The sequence below is a fragment of the Mus pahari genome, chromosome 1 (genome assembly GCF_900095145.1).
Source record: "Mus pahari chromosome 1, PAHARI_EIJ_v1.1, whole genome shotgun sequence".
Classification (NCBI taxonomy): domain Eukaryota; kingdom Metazoa; phylum Chordata; class Mammalia; order Rodentia; family Muridae; genus Mus; species Mus pahari.
Window position 1 is genome coordinate 116,259,352 of NC_034590.1, and position 21,295 is coordinate 116,280,646.

General features: G+C 50.8%; 2 protein-coding genes across 3 annotated transcripts in view; one reads left to right on the plus strand and one right to left on the minus strand.

Annotated features, from left to right (window-relative positions):
- Positions 1 to 76: 76 nt before the first annotated feature.
- Actn3 (actinin alpha 3) lies at positions 77 to 16,433 on the minus strand. The gene is made up of 21 exons (XM_021190426.1): positions 16,193 to 16,433; positions 10,744 to 10,858; positions 10,376 to 10,495; positions 9,964 to 10,050; positions 9,790 to 9,877; positions 9,288 to 9,366; positions 9,123 to 9,204; positions 7,657 to 7,742; positions 7,216 to 7,308; positions 6,186 to 6,416; positions 5,914 to 6,061; positions 4,072 to 4,222; positions 3,440 to 3,548; positions 3,212 to 3,352; positions 2,749 to 2,931; positions 2,186 to 2,320; positions 1,911 to 2,090; positions 1,158 to 1,304; positions 1,006 to 1,071; positions 441 to 599; positions 77 to 362 (listed from the first exon to the last, which is right to left on the minus strand). Exons 1-21 carry the CDS (start codon positions 16,334 to 16,336, stop codon positions 204 to 206), a joined length of 2,703 nt encoding a protein of 900 aa, XP_021046085.1. The 5' UTR covers positions 16,337 to 16,433; the 3' UTR covers positions 77 to 203.
- Positions 16,434 to 17,175: 742 nt separating this feature from the next.
- Positions 17,176 to 21,295, plus strand: part of Zdhhc24 (zinc finger DHHC-type containing 24) — a 6,896-nt gene continuing 2,776 nt past the window's right edge. Inside the window, exons 1-2 of one of the 2 annotated variants that reach the window (XM_021213907.2) lie at positions 17,176 to 17,512; positions 18,571 to 18,848. In XM_021213907.2, the coding sequence (XP_021069566.1) occupies positions 17,232 to 17,512; positions 18,571 to 18,848 (559 nt within the window). In that variant the 5' untranslated portion in view covers positions 17,176 to 17,231. The remainder of the gene's footprint in view (positions 17,513 to 18,570; positions 18,849 to 21,295) is intronic. The other variant, XM_029540813.1, reaches the window with a different exon arrangement.

Below are 21,295 nucleotides of genomic sequence, written 5' to 3' on the forward strand. Positions count from 1 at the left end.
GAAGACAGCGACAATATACTAATATAAAATAAATAAATCTAAAGAACAATAAAAACAAACAAACAAAAACAAAAACCAGATGGGAGAGGCCCACAGCCTGATCTTTATTCAGAAACATGGCACTGGATGATCTGAAGCCCTTGCCCTGAGGGACAGTAGAATCCACCACAGGAAGTGCCCTCTCTCCTTGACCACTAAGAATGTCAGAGGTCACTCTCTCCATAGAGGGCACTAGAGAAAGCCACGTAATCCAGAGCTCCAGATGGAGCCCCAGATCCCTTGTAGGGCGCCATCCGACGGATGCAGTACTCAGCCTGCTCGGCTGGGAGCTCTCTGCGCAGCTCTTCTGGGGTAATGTAGTTCTAGAAAAGAGACATTAAGGGACCATGGGTCTTGGGTCATGTCCTAGCCTTCCAGCCCCGCCACCGAGTGAGATTCACCTTGTCTCCTGCCAGGATTTTGAAGGAGGCTACCACTTGTTCCGCCGTGTCTGTCTCGGCAGTCTCTCGGGTCATGAAATCAATGAAGGCTTGGAAGGTCACAACCCCAGCTGCATTGGGGTCCACCATAGTCATGATTCGAGCAAACTCCACTTCTCCCTGCAGAGATAGACATCAGGCACCGTGTCCATACACGCTAAAGGCAAGAGGTCTTGCTCCAGGGGATTTTTCATACTTTGCTTATATCACCCCAGTGACAAGATATCTTCTTCCCAAGACATCAGTCAGCTTGGCTTTAGGGAGTCCTTCATGCTAGGCAGAAAGAAGTAGCCATTTGCCTGTGGCAGTTCCCTCTTTTGCTTCATGGTTCAGATATTTTACAACTTAGCATTGTTTCTTAGAGGGGGAAAAATGGTCCAAGCTCAGGTCACATTGGAATAGTTAATTTACCTCTCAGTATCTTAGGCTATGGGTGAGTGTGATGAGCAGAAAAGGTAATTTGTGTGAAGAGGCGGCCAGGCAGGAGGAGATCTGATGATACTTCTGAAGTGGCCATGGGACTCACCAGATCATAACCCATGGAGATGAGGCAAGCTCGGAAGTCGTCGGGCTCCATCATCCCATTCCGCTTCTGTCGAGGGCAAATGGATATCAGGTCTGGTCTCCAAATCCCACCCGCCCTCAAGTCTCAGCCCACAGGAATGTGCCCCCACCGACCCGGTCAAAGTGGTTGAAGGAGGCGCGGAACTCATTGAGCTGCTCCTGGCTCAGGCCCTTGGCATCTCGGGTCAGTACCTGGTTCTCCACCTCATTGATGGTGCGGGCAATGGAGGTGAGCAACTGCTCCCAGCCCACACGAATGTGCTAGAAAATGAGAGACAGGGTAGTCAGGGAGTAGCCAGCTCTCAGGGTCTCTATGTAGCCCTGTCTGTCCTGGGACTCTCTATGTAGATCAGGCTAGTCTCAAACTCATGGAGATCCACCTGCCTTTGCATCTCAGTTCATTGTGTGGCACTGGGCAAACCTTCCCCTTTATTGGACCTCTTAACCCTAACTCAAGGTTCCCTTAAGAGACTCTAAGTAGCCCTTTCTGTCTTAAAGCTTAAGTATTGACTGTCCAGCATGGTCAATCCTGAGTTTAAAATGCTATGTGACTTTGAACAGGTCTCTTTTCTCCCTCCCTCTTTCCTTCCTTGTATCATAAAGTCCAAGCTGACCTTGAACTTGCTACATAGCTGAGGATGACCTTGACCTCCTGATTCTCAAGCATATCAAGTGACATAAGAGATGTGCATCACCCACCTAGCTTAGACAAGTCACTTTCCACAGCAGGATAGCTAAATTGCCAGAGGGATATTACAAATGGTTGCCAGGCTGAATTGGCGACCCTCCTGGGACACACAGACTCTCTCTAGCTGTCTGTCATCAGGCCAGGTTTCCCTTCCCTTTCTCCCAAGGGTGAGACCCTACCTCCATGCTGTAGACTGTGTGCTTGTTGTCAAAGACTAGGCTCTCCTGCAGCAGCTGGTGGTCACCCTCCAGCCGGTCGATGTTGCTCTTGTAATTGATGATGTTCTGTTCCTGCTGTCGCAGACCTGCCATCTGCTCCTCCAGAGAGCCAGCCAGCCCAGCTGCCAGCCGCCCTACTTCCTGTAAGGGTACCCAAGAAGAGTAAGAACTCTAACCTCCCTGTGGGCCAGCCCTCATCCTAATCCCTGTGTTGGCCCAGCTCTCCCAGCCCTTACCTCCACCTTTCCCTGGATCCAGGGTCCTATGGCATTAGCCTGGGCTGCAAACTGTCGCCGGAGCCTCTCGTTCACCTGCTGCCGGGCCAGCTCCTCCTGCAGTGTCTGATCACGGCTGGGTACCAGCTTTCTGACCTGGGAAGGAGAGTGGTCATACCATAGCCAACTGTGGGGGCCAGGAGATGGTGCTGAGGCAAGATGTCCTTCAGGTCCTCAGACCTCAGTTACTGTTCTCACGAGTCAAAATGGGATATGTGGATAAACTGAGGCAAATGGCTTCATATTTATAGGCTTCAGGTTCCTCATCTGTAAAATGGGGCCAGTGACATATAGGTGGGCTTGTGGATGGTACGCAAACAATATTCTTTCTATATGCCTGTCAGCCCCGATAGAGGAATGATGTTGGAGGCTTATGCAGTGCCACGTGTTATCTGTGGCAGGCCCCAGATGGATGGGAGTGGGCTTTATTTACTCCCCTCTGATATCTTGGGACATCAGAGGCCTCATTGAATCAAATGTGCGAGAACAAGTGGGGAGCAGGTGGGGCTGCTGGTCGCACTCACTGTATCCCACTTATTGTTGATGTCCTGCGAGCTGAGGGTGATGTAGGGGTTGCCGGACTTTGGCCGCAGTCCGTATGTTTGGCAGATCTTCTGGATCTCTCCCTGGATGCCCAGGATGGCGCCTCGCTCTCGATCAGCCTCAGGCAACGTTGCCTTGAACTGTTCATGTGCTGTTAGCAGGCTCTGGGGGAAACAGGAAGAACCAGTCAGCACACCCATTTATCACAGGCAACAGCGGGGCAGAACATGGGGCTAGGACACCTAGTAGTTGGTTCAGGACTGGTCCAAAGCACTATGCCTCTTGCCTCTCACCCAGCACTCTATAACTGGGTTCTTTGATTTTCTTCCTGCTTCCTATTTCTGTTATCCAGGAACCCAAAGGTTTGGTTGATGAGATGTGAGACCAGTTTTCCTCTCATCACATCCAGTGCCTCCCAAACTTTTCCCTAACGCCTTCATTCACCTGGGTCTCCTCCACAGAGTGCACAAGCCACACATCCTGCAGGTCCTCAATAGCCCCGTCCAGCCAGTTATTGAAGGGGGCTGCCCGCCGAGCAAACTCCAGCTGCAGCTGGTCAATGGTTTCCAGGAGCTTTTCCATCCTCTAGAGGCCAGAGGGACCATGGATCAGATCCTTCCCAGCTCGCTGGCCTCATCACCTTGCCCTCAGCTCCCTGGCCCTCCTGCCCACCTCTAGTGCATCCCTCCTCTTCTGGGTCAGTGTACCCAAGTTATCCCACTGGTCACAGATGGCTTGGCAGCGGCTGTTCACCGAGGCTGCCTCATGGTAGTCGAGCTCACTGATGGGACAAAAAGGGGAATGAGTGTAGGGTCAGACCCTGCTGGGACCCAAGGCAAGGTAAGGGTGCAGGAGTTATGGGGTTAGGTAGCCAGAGCAAGCATGGGGCAGAGGAGCTCTCTCAGTGTGTTCCTTCAGGAAGACTGGCACTCAGAATCCTCAGCTCCAGTCCCTGGAGGTGTCCCGATGTGGCACCTGCTGTTTCAGAAGCAGGGTTGTAGAAGAAGGGAAACTGGAGGTTGTGGGTGGTGAGGCCAAGGCTGACTGGGGTGGTAGACTAATATCCTGAGGTGGAAATGGTTTCCAGGTTGTGGGGGACAGGTCTCCCCATGGCGTGGGACAGTGGATAACTATACAGGCAGCAGAGAAGGTAAAGGGCTACGGATGGTGTTTCCAGAAGGGCATAAGCCAGTAATGGTATGAGAGGAAACAGGATGCAACCACTTGTTTACCAAGGGTCTGAGGGAGAGGTAGGGCGAGGATCAATGAGGAGGGGGTGGGGCAGGGTCTCTGGCCACGCCTACTTGAGTTCCTGGGCCAGGGCCGCGATGTGTTCCACCCTGTCTTGGTGCGCAGCGAGGTCGCTCTCAAAGGCCTCGTGACCTCGCAAGAGCGCACGCACCTCCTGCAGCGAGGCTGACTCGTAGTCATGCTGGTTTAACATTTCCTCTTTGCCTGCTCAGGAAGAAAACAGGGTCTTGTCACCCAGAGGCCGCCACAGCTGGAGTGTTAGGTTTCCAGCATACCCTAAGATGCCAGTCTGATCTTTTGCTTTGCTTACCAATGATGTCAGCGTTCCCTGACCCAGCAGCGGCTAGGATGACCTTTGCTACAAGGAATTTCTTGATGTTGAGCCCCCCCTTCTGTTGTTAGTTTTTGGTTTGTTTGTTTTTTGTTTGGTTGGCTGGTTGGTTTGAGACTGGGTCTCTCTATGTAGTCCTGAAGTACTGGAACTTGTTATTTTGACCAGCCTGACCTCCAACTCAGAGATCCACCAGCCTCTGCCATCACCACCCTGCCTTTGAACTACTCCATTCCTCTGTGAACCCCCCCCCCAATCTTTTGACCTGGCTTCATTTACACACTCTTCACATGTCAGCACAGTCCCTGACAACTTGGTGGATGGCAGACCCCTCCATGAATAATTACTGCATGAATGAATAATAAGTTCAGAGATTGCCCCAGGGTCACCTAAGCTGTAAATTTCAGAACTTCTCTTTTTGTTTGTTTGTTTTTGAGACAGGGTCTCTCTACTGGCTGTCCTGAAACTCACTATATAGACCAGGCTGGCCTCAAACTCAAAGATCTGCCTCCTTCTGTCTCCTCATGCTGAGATTAAACGAGTGTGGTACCGTAACTTCAGAAGTTCTTATAAAAATGTCCAAACTACTGTTATTCACTATGCTATAATCCATCAGGAATGCTTGTTCATTTGTTTTAGCTGAACAGATTGGTTTTTAAGAAGTCGTTCTTTTTAACATTTATGTTTATGTGTATTTTGTCTACACACATACGTGTACAACACATACATGTCTGATGCATAAGAAGAGTGTTCTGGATGCCCTGGAACTGGAGTTACACATGGCTGTGAGTGACCATCTGGGTGCTGGGTCCTCTGCAAGAGCAGTCAGTGCTCTTAACTACTGAACCCTTCCTCCAGTTCTCATTCTTTCGTAGGACTGCAATCTCTGACAGACCCCTGAGTGGCGATGTTATGGGGAGTGACGTATTTGACTCACGCAGTATTCTGTATCGATATACTTAGAATACGGCAGTGATGAGATTAGGGGCAGGCTTATCTTTGGACACCTGTTTCATATACAGAAGCTAAGTGACAAATTAGTCAAAAGTAGAGCCGGGTGTGGTGGCGTACGCCTTTAATCCCAGCACTCGGGAGGCAGAGGCAGGCGGATTTCTGAGTTCCAGGCCAGCCTGGTCTACAGAGTGAGTTCCAGGACAGCCAGGGCTACACAGAGAAACCCTGTCTCAAACAAAGAAAAAAAAAAGTCAAAAGTAGAGAGGACCAGAGCCTGGGACAAGGGAGGTTAAGTTTATAGATAACAAAACTAGTCCCAAGAGGAGCCCGGATGGGGTTGCATAGCAACAAGTCAGGATGGGATGAAAAATCTCATCTCCAGCCAGGTTCAGGAGCTCATGTCCTTAATCCCAGCACTTGGGAGGCAGAGGCAGGTGAATCTCTGCCTGGTCTACATAAGGAATTGCAAGCTAGTTAGCACTAACTATATAGCAAGGCAATTTCTGAAGTGGGAGTTGGGGGGAGAACTCTCCAGTTCCCTGCAGAGCATCTGCCCCTGTCCTGTGCATTTTGTCCCAGGAAAGAGTCTAGCCCCATGAACTGTACCTACCCCGGGTCCAAGCTTCATGCAGGGAAGCCTTCTGTTGGAACTTCTCAGCCAGGTGTTGAAGCCTCTGCAGACGCCTGATCTCCGAGAGCAGCCAATCCTCGTAGCCCTTCTCCACCTGCTCCAGTCCCCGCCATGCATTGGCTATGTCCTGTGTGGAAAACAAAGGTGGCCTCCATCGCGGTCCACCCATTAGGCAGATGGGAATCAAGAACCCAAGGCTACCCAGGACATATGGGCAAAGCTAGAGCCCCCTCATGCCCAGCCGAGCTCACCGAAACCAGCTTGCCCTCGGAGGGCATGAAGGCAGGTCGGTGGCTCAGGCGCAGCTTGGTCTGCAGTGTGTTGAAGTTGATCTCCAGCTGGCACTTCTCCTGCACTCGGGGAGGCTTGTGCAGGCGTCGATAGTCTCGGAAGTCCTCCAGCTTGCGCTGCATGGCACTCATGCTGGGTTCGCCCACACGGTTCTCTAGCCATGGGACAGTGCGGCGGATCCACTCCAACAGCTGCCAGGATCAGAGCAAGGCAGAGAGTTCTGAGCTGACCTCCACACCTCACCCGCCCATCTCCACTCCACACATAGATGGTGGCCAGAGGGTCAGACCTCAAATACATGAAAGGGACTTTCAAAACTATGGAGCGCCGGGCGGTGGTGGCACACGCCTTTAATCCCAGCACTTGGGAGGCAGAGGAAGGTGGATTTCTGAGCTCGAGTCCAGCCTGGTCTACAAAGTGAGTTCCAGGACAGCCAGGGCCATACAGAGAAACCCTGTCTTGAAAACAAAACAAAACAAAAAAACCCAAAAAACAAAAACAAAAACAAAAACAAACAAAACTACGAAGCACAGAACAGGGCACTCTGTCCTTACTAGTCAGAGAAAGAATAGGATATGTGTGTGTGTGTGTGTGTGTGTGTGTGTGAGAGAGAGAGAGAGAGAGAGAGAGAGAGAGAGATTGGGATTTGAATCTAGGGTTTCCCATAGTCTAGACAAGCACTCTTCCAGGACAATCTCTGAGTCCAGGGGCCAACATAGGTTGGCATGGAGACAAAGGCCTGCCTAAATACAAGGAAAGGAAGGGATCAATCAGTGAACGAACGAGCAATGAGTGAATCAGCAATGACCAGGTGAGTTTTAGTTAACAGAGGGCAGGAAATGGTGGGGAGGCAGGCCAGAGAAAAGCCAGAAGGAAGCAGACTCATGCCAGAGGTGATAGGAGTTGGGAGGGTCAGTGGGGACAGGTGAGGTACACGGTGGGGACAGGTAAAGCACACAGTAGGAAGGGGCCCTCTGGCCCTTGTCTCACCTCACTGGCCAGTTTCTCATACTCCTCCATCAGCTTCTCATTTTCCTGGTTCACAGCTAAGACCTTGCAGATCCTGTTGGCAGCAGTCTCTGCCTGAGGTAGAGAGAGCAAGAGGGTTTAGGACAAGCTACCCCAGACACCCCAACCTTCCTCCCTCTGTAAAGCCCTTAAAAGCCTGGCCCATGCACAAAACGAGAAGGACAGGTAAGCATATCTTTAAGGTCAGAGGAAGCTCTCAGGACAAAGGCTTCTGCCACCCCACCCCACCCCACCCCACCCCCAGCTCTCTCAAAACCCAGTGTCTAAAACGGAGACAGTGGCCCTCCTTCCCACTTATATGCCTTGGTACTTCCAAATGTTGGGCTAACATCAAGGTTGGGCCATCAGCCCCTACGTAGGCAGCAACACCCTTAGTGGGGCAGCAATGAGGTCTTCCTTTACCTGCTCAGCCCCAGCAAATGCATGGTAGAAGCAGGAAACATAGGTCATGATGGCTTTCTCATCTGGCTTGGGGGTGTTCACAATATCTGGGGAAGGACAGAAAAGTGGTGTTTGTTTATTTGTTGGTTTGTTTGGAGGCACTGGGAATCAAATCCAGGGTTTTTCTCATGATAGGTAAGTACCACTTAGCTACATCTTCAACTCTTCCCTTGTAATGTGCGTGTTGACCAAAGCCAGAGTGGAGAATGAACTGAAGACTCTCCCCTCCATGCAGAGAATACCCTCAGAATGACAGAATGATGGGAAACCCTCTAAGATCACCCCAAGTCCTGGTGTGAGACCATGCATGAGTGTGCAGCCACTGAGGCCCTCATGAGGAATCAATGCACACTGCCTGGTGCTCCCAGCCAGTCTGTAACGGAGTCTCTGCCTTTTCTCTAAGTCATGTGATTTCCTTGGGGTGGGGGCCTGGAAGCTGTAGGGGGAGAAGCTGATACTAAGTCTGGTTCCATAACTGGTTCTTGATTTGGTCAATAAAGAAGGGGGAGCCAATTGCTGGGTGAAGGTAGGACTTGCAGGTCCCAAGAGGAAGAGGAGACCTGAGGAAAGAGAAAGGGCTTTTTTGGCCAGGCTTTGGGACAAGAAGCACCCACCAACCATGTAACATCTTGGGGTAGCTAGAACTGGCAGCCTCTGCCACCAGTGGATGACCGATACGGGCTAGCTGATAAGGTTAGGGCAGGAGAGTCTGTGCCCAACAGTTGTGTTATCTGGCAAGTTCAAAGATAATAAAGCTGTCTGAGTGTTTTTCATTCTTCAAAGCAAAGATGGGTAGACAGTAGCCAGGCCACAGATGGCAGCTTGGCAAGTGGGGAATGTGGCTAATGGAGCTAGCTGTGAGGAACAAAAGAAAAGGAGCCGGTAAGCGAGGGGACAGCAGCTCCCAGCTCCCGGCTTTCCTGGGAACACAGGCATCCAGGGTACCATGCAGCAATTGCTCAGAAAGTATTTGATGCTTCATTGACTGAGCATTGCGTGGGCCCAGGATCCACAGGCAGAATGGGCCTCAGAGAAGCTTCCGGTCATGTGAACCAATATTAATTATTCTGGATAATCAGGGAGCTTGGGTATTTGACAGGGTGAATCCCGTCCATAGAGGAAAGCCAGGAGGACGGCAGGGGAGAGTGTAATGGAAAGCTCATGGAGAAGAGGAATGATGGCAGGAAACATTGTAGCACATGTCTATAAGTCCAGCACTTGGGTATAGTAGAGGCAGTAAAGTCAGGAGTTCAAGGCCAACCTGAGCTACATGAGGCTCTGCTCAAAAAACATAAGACCTTGAAAAGAAAGAAGGGGATAGAGTAGGAGGCAGGAGTAAATATCAATAGAGGAGGAGAGTAGGGGACTGTGTGAAGGTCGGACTGGGTCAAGGGAGTACTTAATGCTGCTCTCATTCATTAACCTACCTTCTGCATCCAGCATCTTAGGGATGTCCAGGTATTTCTCTGCCACCTCGAAGGCAGTATTCAGGTTTCCAATTGGGTCATCCTAGATAGGCATGAGGGGGAAAGGTGAAAGGTCAGCTGAAGGCAGAGACTTCAGAAATGGGTCTGTGAGGTATAGAGGCCCACCTTGCGAAGCTTGGCATAATCAATGAGGTCTGGCCGGTGACGGTGGATGAGAGCACAGAGGGCCAGGCCATCCTTCCAGCTGGACAGAGAGAAAGAGTTGACAGGCTGAGGCCACGAACCACCCCCAGCCTAGAAGCACTCCTGCAGGACAGCCTTTTCTGTGAGAAGCAGTCAAGTCCAAATTCCTTTGCCCCCCATTGCCAGCTTCTTCCAGGTCCTCATGATCCTTTCCCATTCCTAGGGCCCAGACCAGACCAATTTCTAGATGTGTAGGCTTTCCCCATCCTCTCTGGCTGAAATATATTTCCAGGGATGTCACAACTGCTCCTTGCCCCGGAAGTGTTCTGCAACCCCCTTATTCCGTCTCATTCACTTCCATAGATCTTGAGTCCTTGCTTCAGAGGTTGCTCCAAGAACTGAACCAGAGCCCTGCCAACTGCTGAGGTTTGGGATGGGGCCAGTCTACACCCTCACTGTGCTCCCTTGAGGCCATCAAACAGACCTGGTATGGAAGTTCTGTACGTTGACATTGCGGTACGGTGCTGTTTTCCGCTGACACCAGAGAAGCAAGCCTTCTTTGGCTGAGGTCTCTGGGTGGCAAAGAGGCAGAGGTGTTAGCTGGGAAGTGCAAAAGAGTCTGAGCTGACCCTCTCCACATGGCTCCTCCTCTCCTCACCTTCTACAGAGATGTCCTGAATGGCAAAGCGGAGGATGATGGTCCAGATCATGCCCAGGGTCATCTTCAGGTTTCCGTCAACAATTTCTGCCAGGGAGAGAGGTCAGGGTTGGACTCCAGACTTTTGTGTCCAGGCCTTGGTTCACAATCCTCTGGCTCAGTCTCCTGGCCCTGGTGTCCCTCCCAAGACTGGGTAGCTAGTAGGTAAATACCTAAGAAGCACACAGTAGTCAGCTAGTGTTATTTTAGGACGATTTGTTGGACACCTGCTAGGAACCAGGTGCTGGGCTAGCATTTTCGGTACATTTGCTTCTGACAGACAGGAATAATTATCTGCACTGGGTCTCGTAGGTAAAAGAAACCTCTTGACTCCCCTGAGTCCTTGCCAAGACCCCTCTTGTCCCCTCCTCACCTTCAGCACCGATGGACACTAGTTTAACTCCTTTGCTGGCAATGAAGTCCAGGGCTTTATTGACATTGGCTATTTTGTGGAAGCGCATCTTGCCTTTGTCTGGCCTGGGCAGCCTCTCTCCTGAGTATAAAAGGAGTGGGTAAGGGTCAAAGGTCATGGGATGCACCTCAGTAGTAGAGTATTTGTCTAGCCTGACGACTGCAGGTCTGAATTTGATTCTTAGCAATAAATAAATAAATAAATAAATAGATAAATAAAAACTGCTGTTCCCAAGCTGTCCCTTCTCCAACACAAGTCCCTCCCAGCACCCTGCTGCCACCATTCCCATAGGTCCCCAGAGTCCCCTGACCCTGGGTGTGTGCCCTCACCAGAAATGACCTCCAGGAGCAGCATGAGCTTCAGGCCATTGCGGAAGTCCTCTTCAATGTTCTCGATCTGCGTGCCTGCCTTGCGCAGATGTGAGTTGCACCATGCAGTGAAGGTCTAAGGGCAGAGGACAGTGATTGGACTGTAGGACTGGATCCAGGGACGGGAATGCCTGGGACTGAGTCTGGTACACCCGGGCCTAGGTCCTCCGTTAGGATAGGTCTTAGAATCCAAGGCCCTGAATGTAAATCCTGGTTCAGCCTCTGGCTTCTATGTAACCTTCTCCACTCCTTTCCCTTTTGGAGTTTTCGTTTCTGGAGAAAAGAGAAATGGCCCTGGGGTCTCTGTGGGTACCGGTCTGGATTTGGAACCTCCCTGTGTCAGCACTCCAACTTTATCTAATCTTAATCACTGGAGATGGGACTAGGAAATATTAACACACTTCCAAGTGTGGCGTTCCCTGAGGTTCAGGCAGCCTAGAGATTAAACTGAGAGATCCTCAGGGGAACCACATCTAGATGAGAAGTGGGAATCACCTGCCAGGGAGACTCTGGAGGGAAAAGCATTGCACCGATGATCAACAGTCTATTGTTGTTTCAGAGTAGTTCATTAAGCACCTAATTATCCCCACGGGGTCTCAAAGAAGTGACCTGTTGATGCCTGCGGAGTACTGCAATTCACAAGATCCCTTTCTCTACAACCAGCCTCCGCTTCCACCGGAGACAAGAGGACTGGGGTACACCTATGTCTGTTGGGAACGGGGGTGTTCCAACTTGCCAACCTACCAGGTCTTCAAACCCTGAGCACTACCACTAGCTGGATCCTTGATGGAGTCCAGAGCTGGGCTCCAACCCCAGCTGCCATCCCTCTCCATGATCTAAGACTACCCCTTGATCTCTCTGTCCTTAGGTTTCCGTATTCGTCCAAGTAAGGGGTAGAGGAGTCAGACTCTATAATGTCTCTGGTCATTCTTCCTCTGGCCTGGAAGGCTCCTGGAATTCAGAACATCCCTCCCACCACAAAACAGATGCTCCTGAGAGGTGCCCTGGATGCCAATTGGAATTCTCTCCTCAGTCAGATTTCCAGGTATGCTGGGAGCTGAAGTCAAAGAGGATGCTATAAATACTGGATAGCTGTGGTTGCTAAGGAAACTTGGTGAGCTTCTGCTACAGGGGGGTGTATAAGTGGGTCCTTAGTCAATAGGGACCAAGCACAAGAGATTGCATTCATATTTACTACAGTTGCTTCCACTGCTGGAGTCTGAATGTCCTGGGTCTACAAATGGCAGGGGGGTAGGAAACTGGGGGTGGGGGAAATTTGAGGTTTTTTTTTTTTTTTTAAGACAGAGACTTATGTATCCCAGGGTTTTGTATATTTTTTAACTTACTAGGTAGACAGCAGTGACAGTGAACTTCTGATCCTCCTATCTCCATCTCCTGAGTCCTGGGATGACAGACCTGCACCTCCATACCCAGTTTATCTGATGCTGGGATCCAAGCTAGGTCTTCACTCATGCTAAACTACGTCAAAACTTTATTAGGAACTGAGCTACATCCTCAGTCTCAAATGCAAGTTTCAGTAAGATGTAGCCCTGTCCTGAACCAGAGCCATGTTGGTCTCTGAGGAGTACTGACAGAAGTACAGAGGAATCTGAGGTGAATGGGGACTGTCTCAACTAGGTGGAACTTTCTTTCCTTCTTTCTTTCTTTCTTTTTTTAAGATTTATTAATTTTATTTATACGAGTACACTGTAGCTGTCTTCGGACACACCAGAAGAGGGTATCAGATCCCATTATAGATGGTGGTGATCCACCATGTGGTTGCTGGGAATTGAACTCAGGACCTCTGGAAGGACAGTCAATGCTCTTAACCGCTGAGCCATCTCTCCAGCCCCTAGGTGAAACTTTTTTGATGTAGGCTCACGTTGGATCAGAGCAACGATGGAAGAGCAGGAGTGCAGGCCCAGGAAGGGCAGACAAGGGCATGCCAGGCAGGGGCAGACACAAGGGGAAGTGTGTAGTGAAAACAGTTGTTCTGTTTATGGGATTGCACTGAGGCACTGCTGGAATGAAGCTGGGGGTGTTGGGCTACCAGTGGTGAGAGACAGACCGGAGGGGTGGCAGGGGCCAGGTCATGCATGATCCTGGGTGCTAAGCTGGGGAGTTTGAACTTGATCCTGAGAGCTACAGAGAGTTGGCAAAACTTCAGGCAAGAGGGAGGCACCAGAATTTAATTAATTACTTTTGAGACAAGCCTCTCCATGCAGCTCTGGCTATCCTGGAAGGTGCAGGTCTGTCAGGTCTGGCTCCTTATGTGGAACAGGCCAATTGACAGAGATCTGCCTGCTTCTGTCTCCCAAATATAGTCTAGAATGGTACGTTGAAAGGCTCACTCTGGCCAGGCAGTGGTGGCACACGCCTTTAATCTCAGAACTTGGGAGGCAGAGGCAGTTCCATATCTGAGTTCAAGGCCAGACTGGTCTACAGAGTGAGTTCCAGGACAGCCAGGGCTACACAGAGAAACCCCGTCTCAAAAAACCAAAAATAAATAAATAAATAAAGGCTCACTCTGGCTGCAGAACAGGGACGATGGTTGTCAGAACAGAAGAGAAAAATAAGGAGGTGGGATGGATACAAGGAGTAGAGAGAGATGGGAGTGGGAACGAAGAGGTGGGGCTGTCTTTGTTTCCTTCTGTCACACTTCCTATGGCCTACTTATGGGGCTTGAGCAGGGGCAAGATAGCTCAGTGGTAAGATTACTGGTTGTTCTTCTGAAGAACCCAGCTTGGATTCCCAGCACCCATGTAACTCCAACTCCAGAGATCTGACACCCTCTTCTTTATGGGCTCCCATGTATATACACATAGATAAAAATAAATCTTTAGTGAGAGTTCTGAGATGTAGCTGGGTTGGTAGAGTGGTTGCTTAGTACACAAGAAGCCCTGGGCTTGGACTAAAGAGATGGCTCAGTGGTTAAGAACACTGACTGTTCATCCAGAGGTCCTGAGTTCAAATCCTACCAACCACATGGTGGCTCACAACCATCTGTAATGAGATCTGATGCCCTCTTCTGGTGTGTCTGAAGACAGCTACAGTGTACTCATCATATATATATATATATATATATATATATATATATATATATATATATTAAATAAAAATCTTTAAAAAAAAAAAGGTGAAGAAGAAGCCCGAGCTTGACTCCTAGCACCACTTACAACTCAATGTGGGAGTGCATATCTGCACCCTCCACTTAGAAAGGAGAGAAAGACCTGGAGAGATGGCTTGGTGATTAAGAGTACCTGTGCTCTTGCAGAAGACCCAGGTTCAATTCCCTTAATCTGTTTGACATCTCATTTCCACCTGTAACTCCAGGTCCAGGGAATCTGATACCCCATTCTGACCTCCACAGGCACCACACATGGATGTAAATGCACATACATATATGCAGGCAAAACATACATAAAATAAAGCAAAGAAATCCCATAATTTTTTTAAGGGGAGGCTGGGAATCAGAATTCAAGACCATCTTGGGTTACGTGAGACCTTAAAAAAGCCTAGAAATAAGCCGGGCGTGGTGGTGCACGCCTTTAATCCCAGCAGGTGGATTTCTGAGTTGAGGCCAGCCTTGTCTACAAAGTGAGTTCCAGGATAGCCAGGGCTACACAGAGAAACCCTGTCTCAAAAAACAAAAAACAAAAAACAAAAAAAAAAACCCAACAACAAAAAGCCTAGAAATGTTTATGAACTATTTTTTTTAATACTGTCAATCATAGAGGACTCTGCTATCAGGGGAGAACAGAGTGTTCCGAAGCTGGGAACCATAGATATTGGAGTCACTGGTAAGTGAGGATGAATGCAGGATAAGGGATGGATGGGGCAGGGTGGTACCTGCTGTACCACAAGGATGTTACAGCTTTGAGATAAACAAAGTGGACCGAGGGAGAAAAACGTACATGTCCACCCACACACAGGGCATGCTAACTGCTTTTCAGAGCATCTGCCCCGTTCTGTTGATGGATTAATGGTGAACTCAGGTTGGTGGTGGACATCGTTGATGGACATGGATGGCTAGAGATTGGAATGAAGGGATGGTTCTGATATTTTAGATGACAAAGGCAAGAAAGAGACCGACAGCTGTTATGGTGGGAGCACACAGACTTTGATCTGGGAGAGGGCTGGCTGGCTGGGAGGGTGAGGGTTGGTGAGGAGCAAAGAGCAGCTGGAGCCAGGGGCAGGGATGACATCACCCCGGGATTGCAGGAACTCAGGGACCACAGCCATGCTTGGAGACAGGTGCAGGGGAAGGGGGAGGGGGCTGGGGGGAGGTGGATCATCCCAGGCCTCATTCCATTCAGCTCAGGCTTCTCACCCCTGCAGTCAGCTCCTGTCATCTAACACAGCGGAAATGATCTGGTTGTAAATTCTGGGGTTCTCAGGTCCTGCAATGTCCTCTACTTTTCTGAAAGCACGAACAATTGGCAAAAGGCAAGTTCCATGGCTCCGTGGTGCCCGCCCTAAGCCTGGCCTTCAGAGCCTCAAAAATTCCTCAGTTCGGATGGAAACATTTTCTCTTCAGGGAACCCAGGTGTCCTCCCTCCTCTGGGGAGCCAGGGGTGAAAGGATCCGGGGATGGAGGGGGCAGTGCCCTGCAAGGCTGGGCCTGGGCAACAGCTGCCCTCATGGCCCTCTTGAGCTCCCACAAAGGCGCTGCCTCAGCACAAGTGTCCATGTGGGAGCCTGGGTTAAGTTACTGGTAAGGGGAGCCGGGGCTCCCCTCCTCCTGACCTTCTGGCCTTTTCAGCAGACTCAGGGCTTCTAGACAGGGAGGGGCATCTTGGGAAAGAGTGGGGTGGGGCAAGGAACAAAGACCCTCAGATGGGGGCATTCTTTTCTCCCTCAGTACATAACAGGCTGCCTATCTGTGCCCTTTTCTGGGCCTCAGTTTCCTCCATTGTCAAGCCAGTAGAGGGACTGTGGACATCACCTGGAGCAGAAGACTTAGTAGAGGATGGGAAAGAATATGAGTTGGATGTTCTCTCCTACACCCCCAAATCCACTGGTTGTGTGTCTGGCATGTTCTCCTCAGGATGGGGTCTAGGAATACTTAACTGGAGACTAGAGGAACATAACTTCCTGAGAACCCCTCCCCTCCCATCCAAGAAGGAGTTGAGTCTCTTGGACCTTGTCCAAAATCCACTTTCACCAACACAAGAGGGGCAGTGGGCTTAAAGTTGCTGGGGAGCCACTGAGGGACGCCACGGTGTCCTTGATAGCCTAAATCCCTATGAGAACTCTTCTGGTCTTTGAGGACAGCAGATAGCTGGTAGGCAGAGAAGTTTGGGGAGCTGCACTCTAGATTACAGGCAGGCTCTGACCTTCAATTGCCCGAGAAGAACTGCCTGGCCTCCCAGCCTCAGTTTTTGCCTTTGGGAAATGGGTGAGCACTCACTTTCCGCTGCTGTTTCTCCCAGGCCGGGTCCAACAGCAAGTCGCGGTCCCAGTCCTCCTCCTGTTCCATGTACTCGCCGCCCCCGCCGCCAGAGAAGGGCCCCTCCCCGGCCCCCAGACCCTCGGGCTGCATAACCATCATCATCTTGCTCAGGCTCTTGGCTCCGCTCTGCTTCACTGGGCGAGTTCTTGCACACTCAGGCTGAGTTAAGTAGGGCCCGGCCCAGCCCCCAGATCGGGTTCGTACTAAATATGGGGTACGTGGGTGGGGCCAGATAGGGGGCGAGGGGGGTTGGGTCTGGACCAGAGAAGAGATTGTGCTGGAGTCAAAGATTGCGGAATCGCGGGGGACGCTGGGGTGACTACTGGCCTAGATAGTGGGTTCGCATTTCAGCTCTGTGGTTAGCTTGCTGTGTGATCTTGGGACAGCCATGGACTTTGTCTGTTTCCTCATCTATTAAGTGGAGTCTAAGTGGTGGCTGCAGGCATCCTAAAGGCTGCCCCTTGGACCTGAGTCTGTCCCTCCTAAGCATTGCACTCGAGAAACAGACCCCCATTTCTATTTCTCAGTCTGTAACACCAAGGCAACAAGTTGTTTGGGGAGTTTTCTAGGGTGATGGAGACACCGGAGCATGGGGAAGGGCTCAGGGCCAGATGATAGGGCCAGCCAGGTCTATTAATACCGGGGCGGCAGTAGAGGAGTGTAGGGAGAATGTGCTGAGCAGGGAAACCCCGACGCCCCGGGGGCTGCAACCCAATCCTCCTGGAGTGGTAGCAAACCACACCAGGGGGCGGCCACTGAAGTACGCTGGGCGGACGGCTTCTTTTTGACACCTGGAGGCAGCACCAATCGGATTTTCGAACATCTGGTCAGTTGGCCAATCACTTCTCCGTACCCGTGGCCCCTCCCTGTAAATCTGGCGCGCAACGCACCCCCTGCAGAGCTCCTATTGGTCGCGGCAGACATCAGTCCGCTGCTAGGCCCGCCCCAATACGGAAGCAGTGGGATCCCAGCGATCGGAAAGCCGGTGGGTCAGACCATGGGGGAACCCTGGGCCGCTCGGAACGCAGAACGAGCCCCCGCGCGGATGCCACTGGTGCTCACCGCGCTGTGGGCCGTCGTCGTGGTTCTGGAGCTGGCCTACGTGATGGTGCTGGGGCCTGGGCCACCCCCGCTGGGACCATTGGCCCGGGCCTTGCAACTGGCGCTGGCTGCTTATCAGCTGCTGAATCTGCTGGGCAACGTGGTGCTCTTCCTCCGCTCGGATTCCAGCATTCGGGGGGTGATGCTGGCTGGCCGCGGCCTGGGCCAGGGCTGGGCGTGAGTGCTGCGCTCCGGGAGTCGGCGGGCAGAAGCAGGGGGTCTGGGGGTCGCTGGTACCAAGAAAGGCCCCAGAACTTGAGGTGTCAGAAAGCAGATGACGTTAGCATCCAGGTTGCTAGAGCCATAGAACTCGTTTAGAACCTGGCATCCGCTACTTATTCATTCAGATATTGAGCAGGCACTGTTCCTAGGACTGAAGTGAAAACAGATGCCTGACCTCCTGGAGTTGATTTCAGTGGCGGAAGGTGCAGATAATAAAGATAATAATAAGCCAATAAAAAAAATAAATTGCATAAAATAGATGGTAAAGGATGATACAGAAACAAAAAAATAGAACCGGGTAAAGAAGGCGAGAAGTCATTTTTATTATTTGTGTCTGTATGTATGATGTGTGTCTGAGCCCAGGCGCGAATGCCGGGGTACACAGGTGGAGGTTGGAGGACAACTTTCGGGAGTTGCTTCTCTCCTACTACTTGGGTTCAGAAGAGTGAACAGGCCGTCAAGTCTGTGAAGCAAATGCCTTTAACTGAGCCATCTCTCTAGCATAAAGTTTCGATTTTAAATAGATGGTTAATTTTCAGTACAAGAAAATTTAGGTGATTAGCTTTAGGTTAATTAGCTTGACTAATTAATTTACATTTTACTAAAAAGCCATAGCATCCGGAAATATATTAAGACTAACTTGTCCACTTGCAACTAAAAACTAAAAGTAAGTAGGTGGCCAAGGTGGACATCACTCAGGCATTTGCGGTGGAGTCAGCCACTTGGGAAAGTTTGAACTGGTTTCTGGGAGAGGGAAGCAGACCAAGAAAAGGCAGAAGCCACTGTATGCCCAGAATATTCCAGAACCACAAGGTCAGCGACTGGAGTGGAGAGGGAGAGAGAGATGTTAGTGGCGGAAGTCACAGGAGGTAACCACAAGCTGGAGGTGCCTGGCGAAGACAGGGACTGTTCTTGCTTTCCCAAGATGGTCTCTGAGGCTAAGGTTGGGCATGGTCTGGGACACTAAGAGCTACTGGGGCACTGACCTGTGTCCTTGCTCCCACCCCCTGCAGTTACTGTTACCAGTGTCAAAGCCAGGTGCCACCACGTAGTGGGCACTGCACTGCCTGCCGTGTGTGCATCCTACGTCGAGACCATCACTGTCGCCTATTGGGCCGCTGTGTGGGCTTCCATAATTACCGGCCCTTCCTTTGCCTCCTGCTTCATGCTGCTGGTGTCCTGCTCCACGTGTCAGCGCTGCTAAGCCCCGCCCTGTCAGCCTTGCTGCAGGCCCACTCAGCCCTCTACACGGTGGCTCTCCTGCTGTTGCCTTGGCTCATGCTACTCACAGGTGGGGAGCTTTCTGAACCTTTTGGGAGCGAGAGACCCTTGCACTAGACTGGGGAGCAGGGCCCTTTCCCTTGGGAGGTGTGGTCTCTAGCTGGTTCTCTTGGTCAATGTTTTGGGGACCCAGTCCCACCCAGGGTCACTTAAGGAGAGAGGGAAGCCTGCTACTTAGTTGAGTGTTAAGTACTGTACTTTACCTGGTGCTCCAAGACAAGAGCAGAGTTCTGGCCCCCAGAGTCGAGAAGGACCCCAGGGCTTGCTACAGAAGAGGAAGGGCTGATTTGAGAGCCCATGGGTTGTTGGGGGTGCTAGAAGGTTGGTTATCTTAGGGGAGGTGGACCTAATGGTCCACATATCTTCCCTCTCACACACACACAGAATGAGTGGCGTTGCATGTACACAAACCCTGAAAGGAACAAACGCGGTTTCACGGGCACGGTGAGAATGAGGGCTAGAATGACGGTCAGGACTGGGTGATCGAGGCCACGATTGCTGGGGTGAGTCTGATTTGATGGGGCAAGGGGAACCAGTGAAAGTTATGGGCAGGGAAGCCCTTTCCTTTGGGAATTGGGAGGAGACTTGGTTGAGTTACTGGCTGGCTTCTGGATGGTGTGAGTACTCCTCTTTCCTCTGACACCTCCCAAGATAAAAGTCCCATGGGTTTGTGTATTCTTTGTCCCTTCTGGCCAGAACACTTGGGCTTTGTTTCCTGAATCCTTTCTCCTGACCTTTACACTGTCCCTGTTAACCTTGTTGTGCAATCTCCCTGGCCATTCTGAGAAGTCACCATGCCTCTCTATCCTATTGAATCCTACCTCTGTCCCAAATGCTGCCCCCCCCCCCCCAACGCACACACACATGCACAAGTGCTCTTCTTGGTCTGTGTTTTCTGAGGCTGGGTGCTTTCCTGCAGTTATCATAGCTTATCTCACTGTCCCCAGACACTGACTTGGGCTCCCAGCTTCTCAACCCCAGAATCTGTTGAACCAAAAGCACCAACTGCCAGGGTGGGGCCTTACCCATGCCCAGAAGGCTTATACATGGGTATTCCTCTCTTCCTTTCTTCTCTCTCCTTCCTTCCTTCCTTCCTTCCTTCCTTCCTTCCTTTCTTTTTTTTTTTTTTTAAGATTTATTTATTTATTATATGTAAGTACACTATAGCTGTCTTCAGACACTCCAGAAGAGGGAGTCAGATCTTGTTACGGATGGTTATTAGCCACCATGTGGTTGCTGGGATTTGAACTCCGGACCTTCGGAAGAGCAGTTGGGTGCTCTTTACCCACTGAGCCATCTCACCAGCCCCCTTCCTTCCTTTCTATACAGTCTTGCTGTATAGTCCAGGCTAGCCTTGAACTCATAATCCACCTCAACTCTCCAAATATTGGGCATACAGGCATGTGCTCACTTCTGGCTTCCATTTCTTGGCCTGTCTTTCATGTCACCAACTCTCACACCCACACCTACTTCTTGTCGGAACTCAGAACGGGTCACTATTCGCCTTCCTGCCCCATCTTTACTGCTCTGGTTTAGCTAGCACAGAGCCTTCATTTCTACCTCCCCCTGCCTCCATCTCAGCACCCTAGCTCAGCTTCCCTGCCCTGGCTGCTGAGGGCTATCAGATATGCACGATGCCACGTTCACACTCTGATTCACCTTATTCTCCGTATGGAACCCAGGTTGACAGGGGCATTGAGAGTTTGTGGGTAATCTGTGTTACTAGTGGAGCTAAAGATGAGCCTGAGCTATTTTTGTCTCAAAAAAACAAAAACAAAAACAAAAAACAAAAGAACAGCAATGTTCCTGTGTTCAGCTCTCCCCTAGGGGTGGGGGGCTTTGGAAAGCTGGTTTGCCCCTTTTTGGAGGCCTCTGTTTATTTTGCCTACTCCTGTTCCTGTGCCCAGCTCTCTTCATTGGTGTTTTTGGGGATCCCCTACACCTCCTTATTTTGCCTTCTCCTTTCAAAGGACGTGTGCAGGCTTACAGCTAGCTGTTCTCTTTTTGCTCATTCTTCTCCTGGTCTCCGCTCTGCCTTTCCTCCTAGTGTGGCACAAGCCAGGCTGTCTAGAAAAACCCAGCTCTCTTCTTGCTTTAGGGCCCTCTCAGGTTCACATGCTTCCAGTGCCACATTCTTAACACTTTTGCCCGTGGTATCATCTACAGCTCAGGCTTTGACATTTCCATCTCTACTTTCTGTTTTGGGCTTCCTTTCCTGGTCTCCACAGGCTTGGTAACTTGTACTTGAGTGTAGGGCACCTCTTTCCTCACTATGGCACATCCTTCTGTTCTTGGAGCCCCTCCCTTCAGGGTTCCAGTGCATACAGATCTGCTGTGCACTGCTGGGCCATTGACATTGACTCCTAGGAGAGTCCCTGGACAGGATGTTCTCTCCCCCTCTTATCAAAATAGTGAGCTCTTTTCTCTCTACCCTTATTAGTATTCTTTTGCACAGCA

Excerpts from the sequence above, each read along its gene's own strand:
- Actn3 (XM_021190426.1), bottom strand. The coding sequence starts at position 16,336 with ATGATGATGGTTATGCAGCCCGAGGGTCTGGGGGCCGGGGAGGGGCCC. Across the intron at positions 9,878-9,963 it reads TCAGGACATCTCTGTAGAAG|AGACCTCAGCCAAAGAAGGC; the intron begins GTGAGGAGAGGA and ends TTTGCCACCCAG. Across the intron at positions 2,932-3,211 it reads ACTCTGTGGAGGAGACCCAG|AGCCTGCTAACAGCACATGA; the intron begins GTGAATGAAGGC and ends TGTTTCCCCCAG.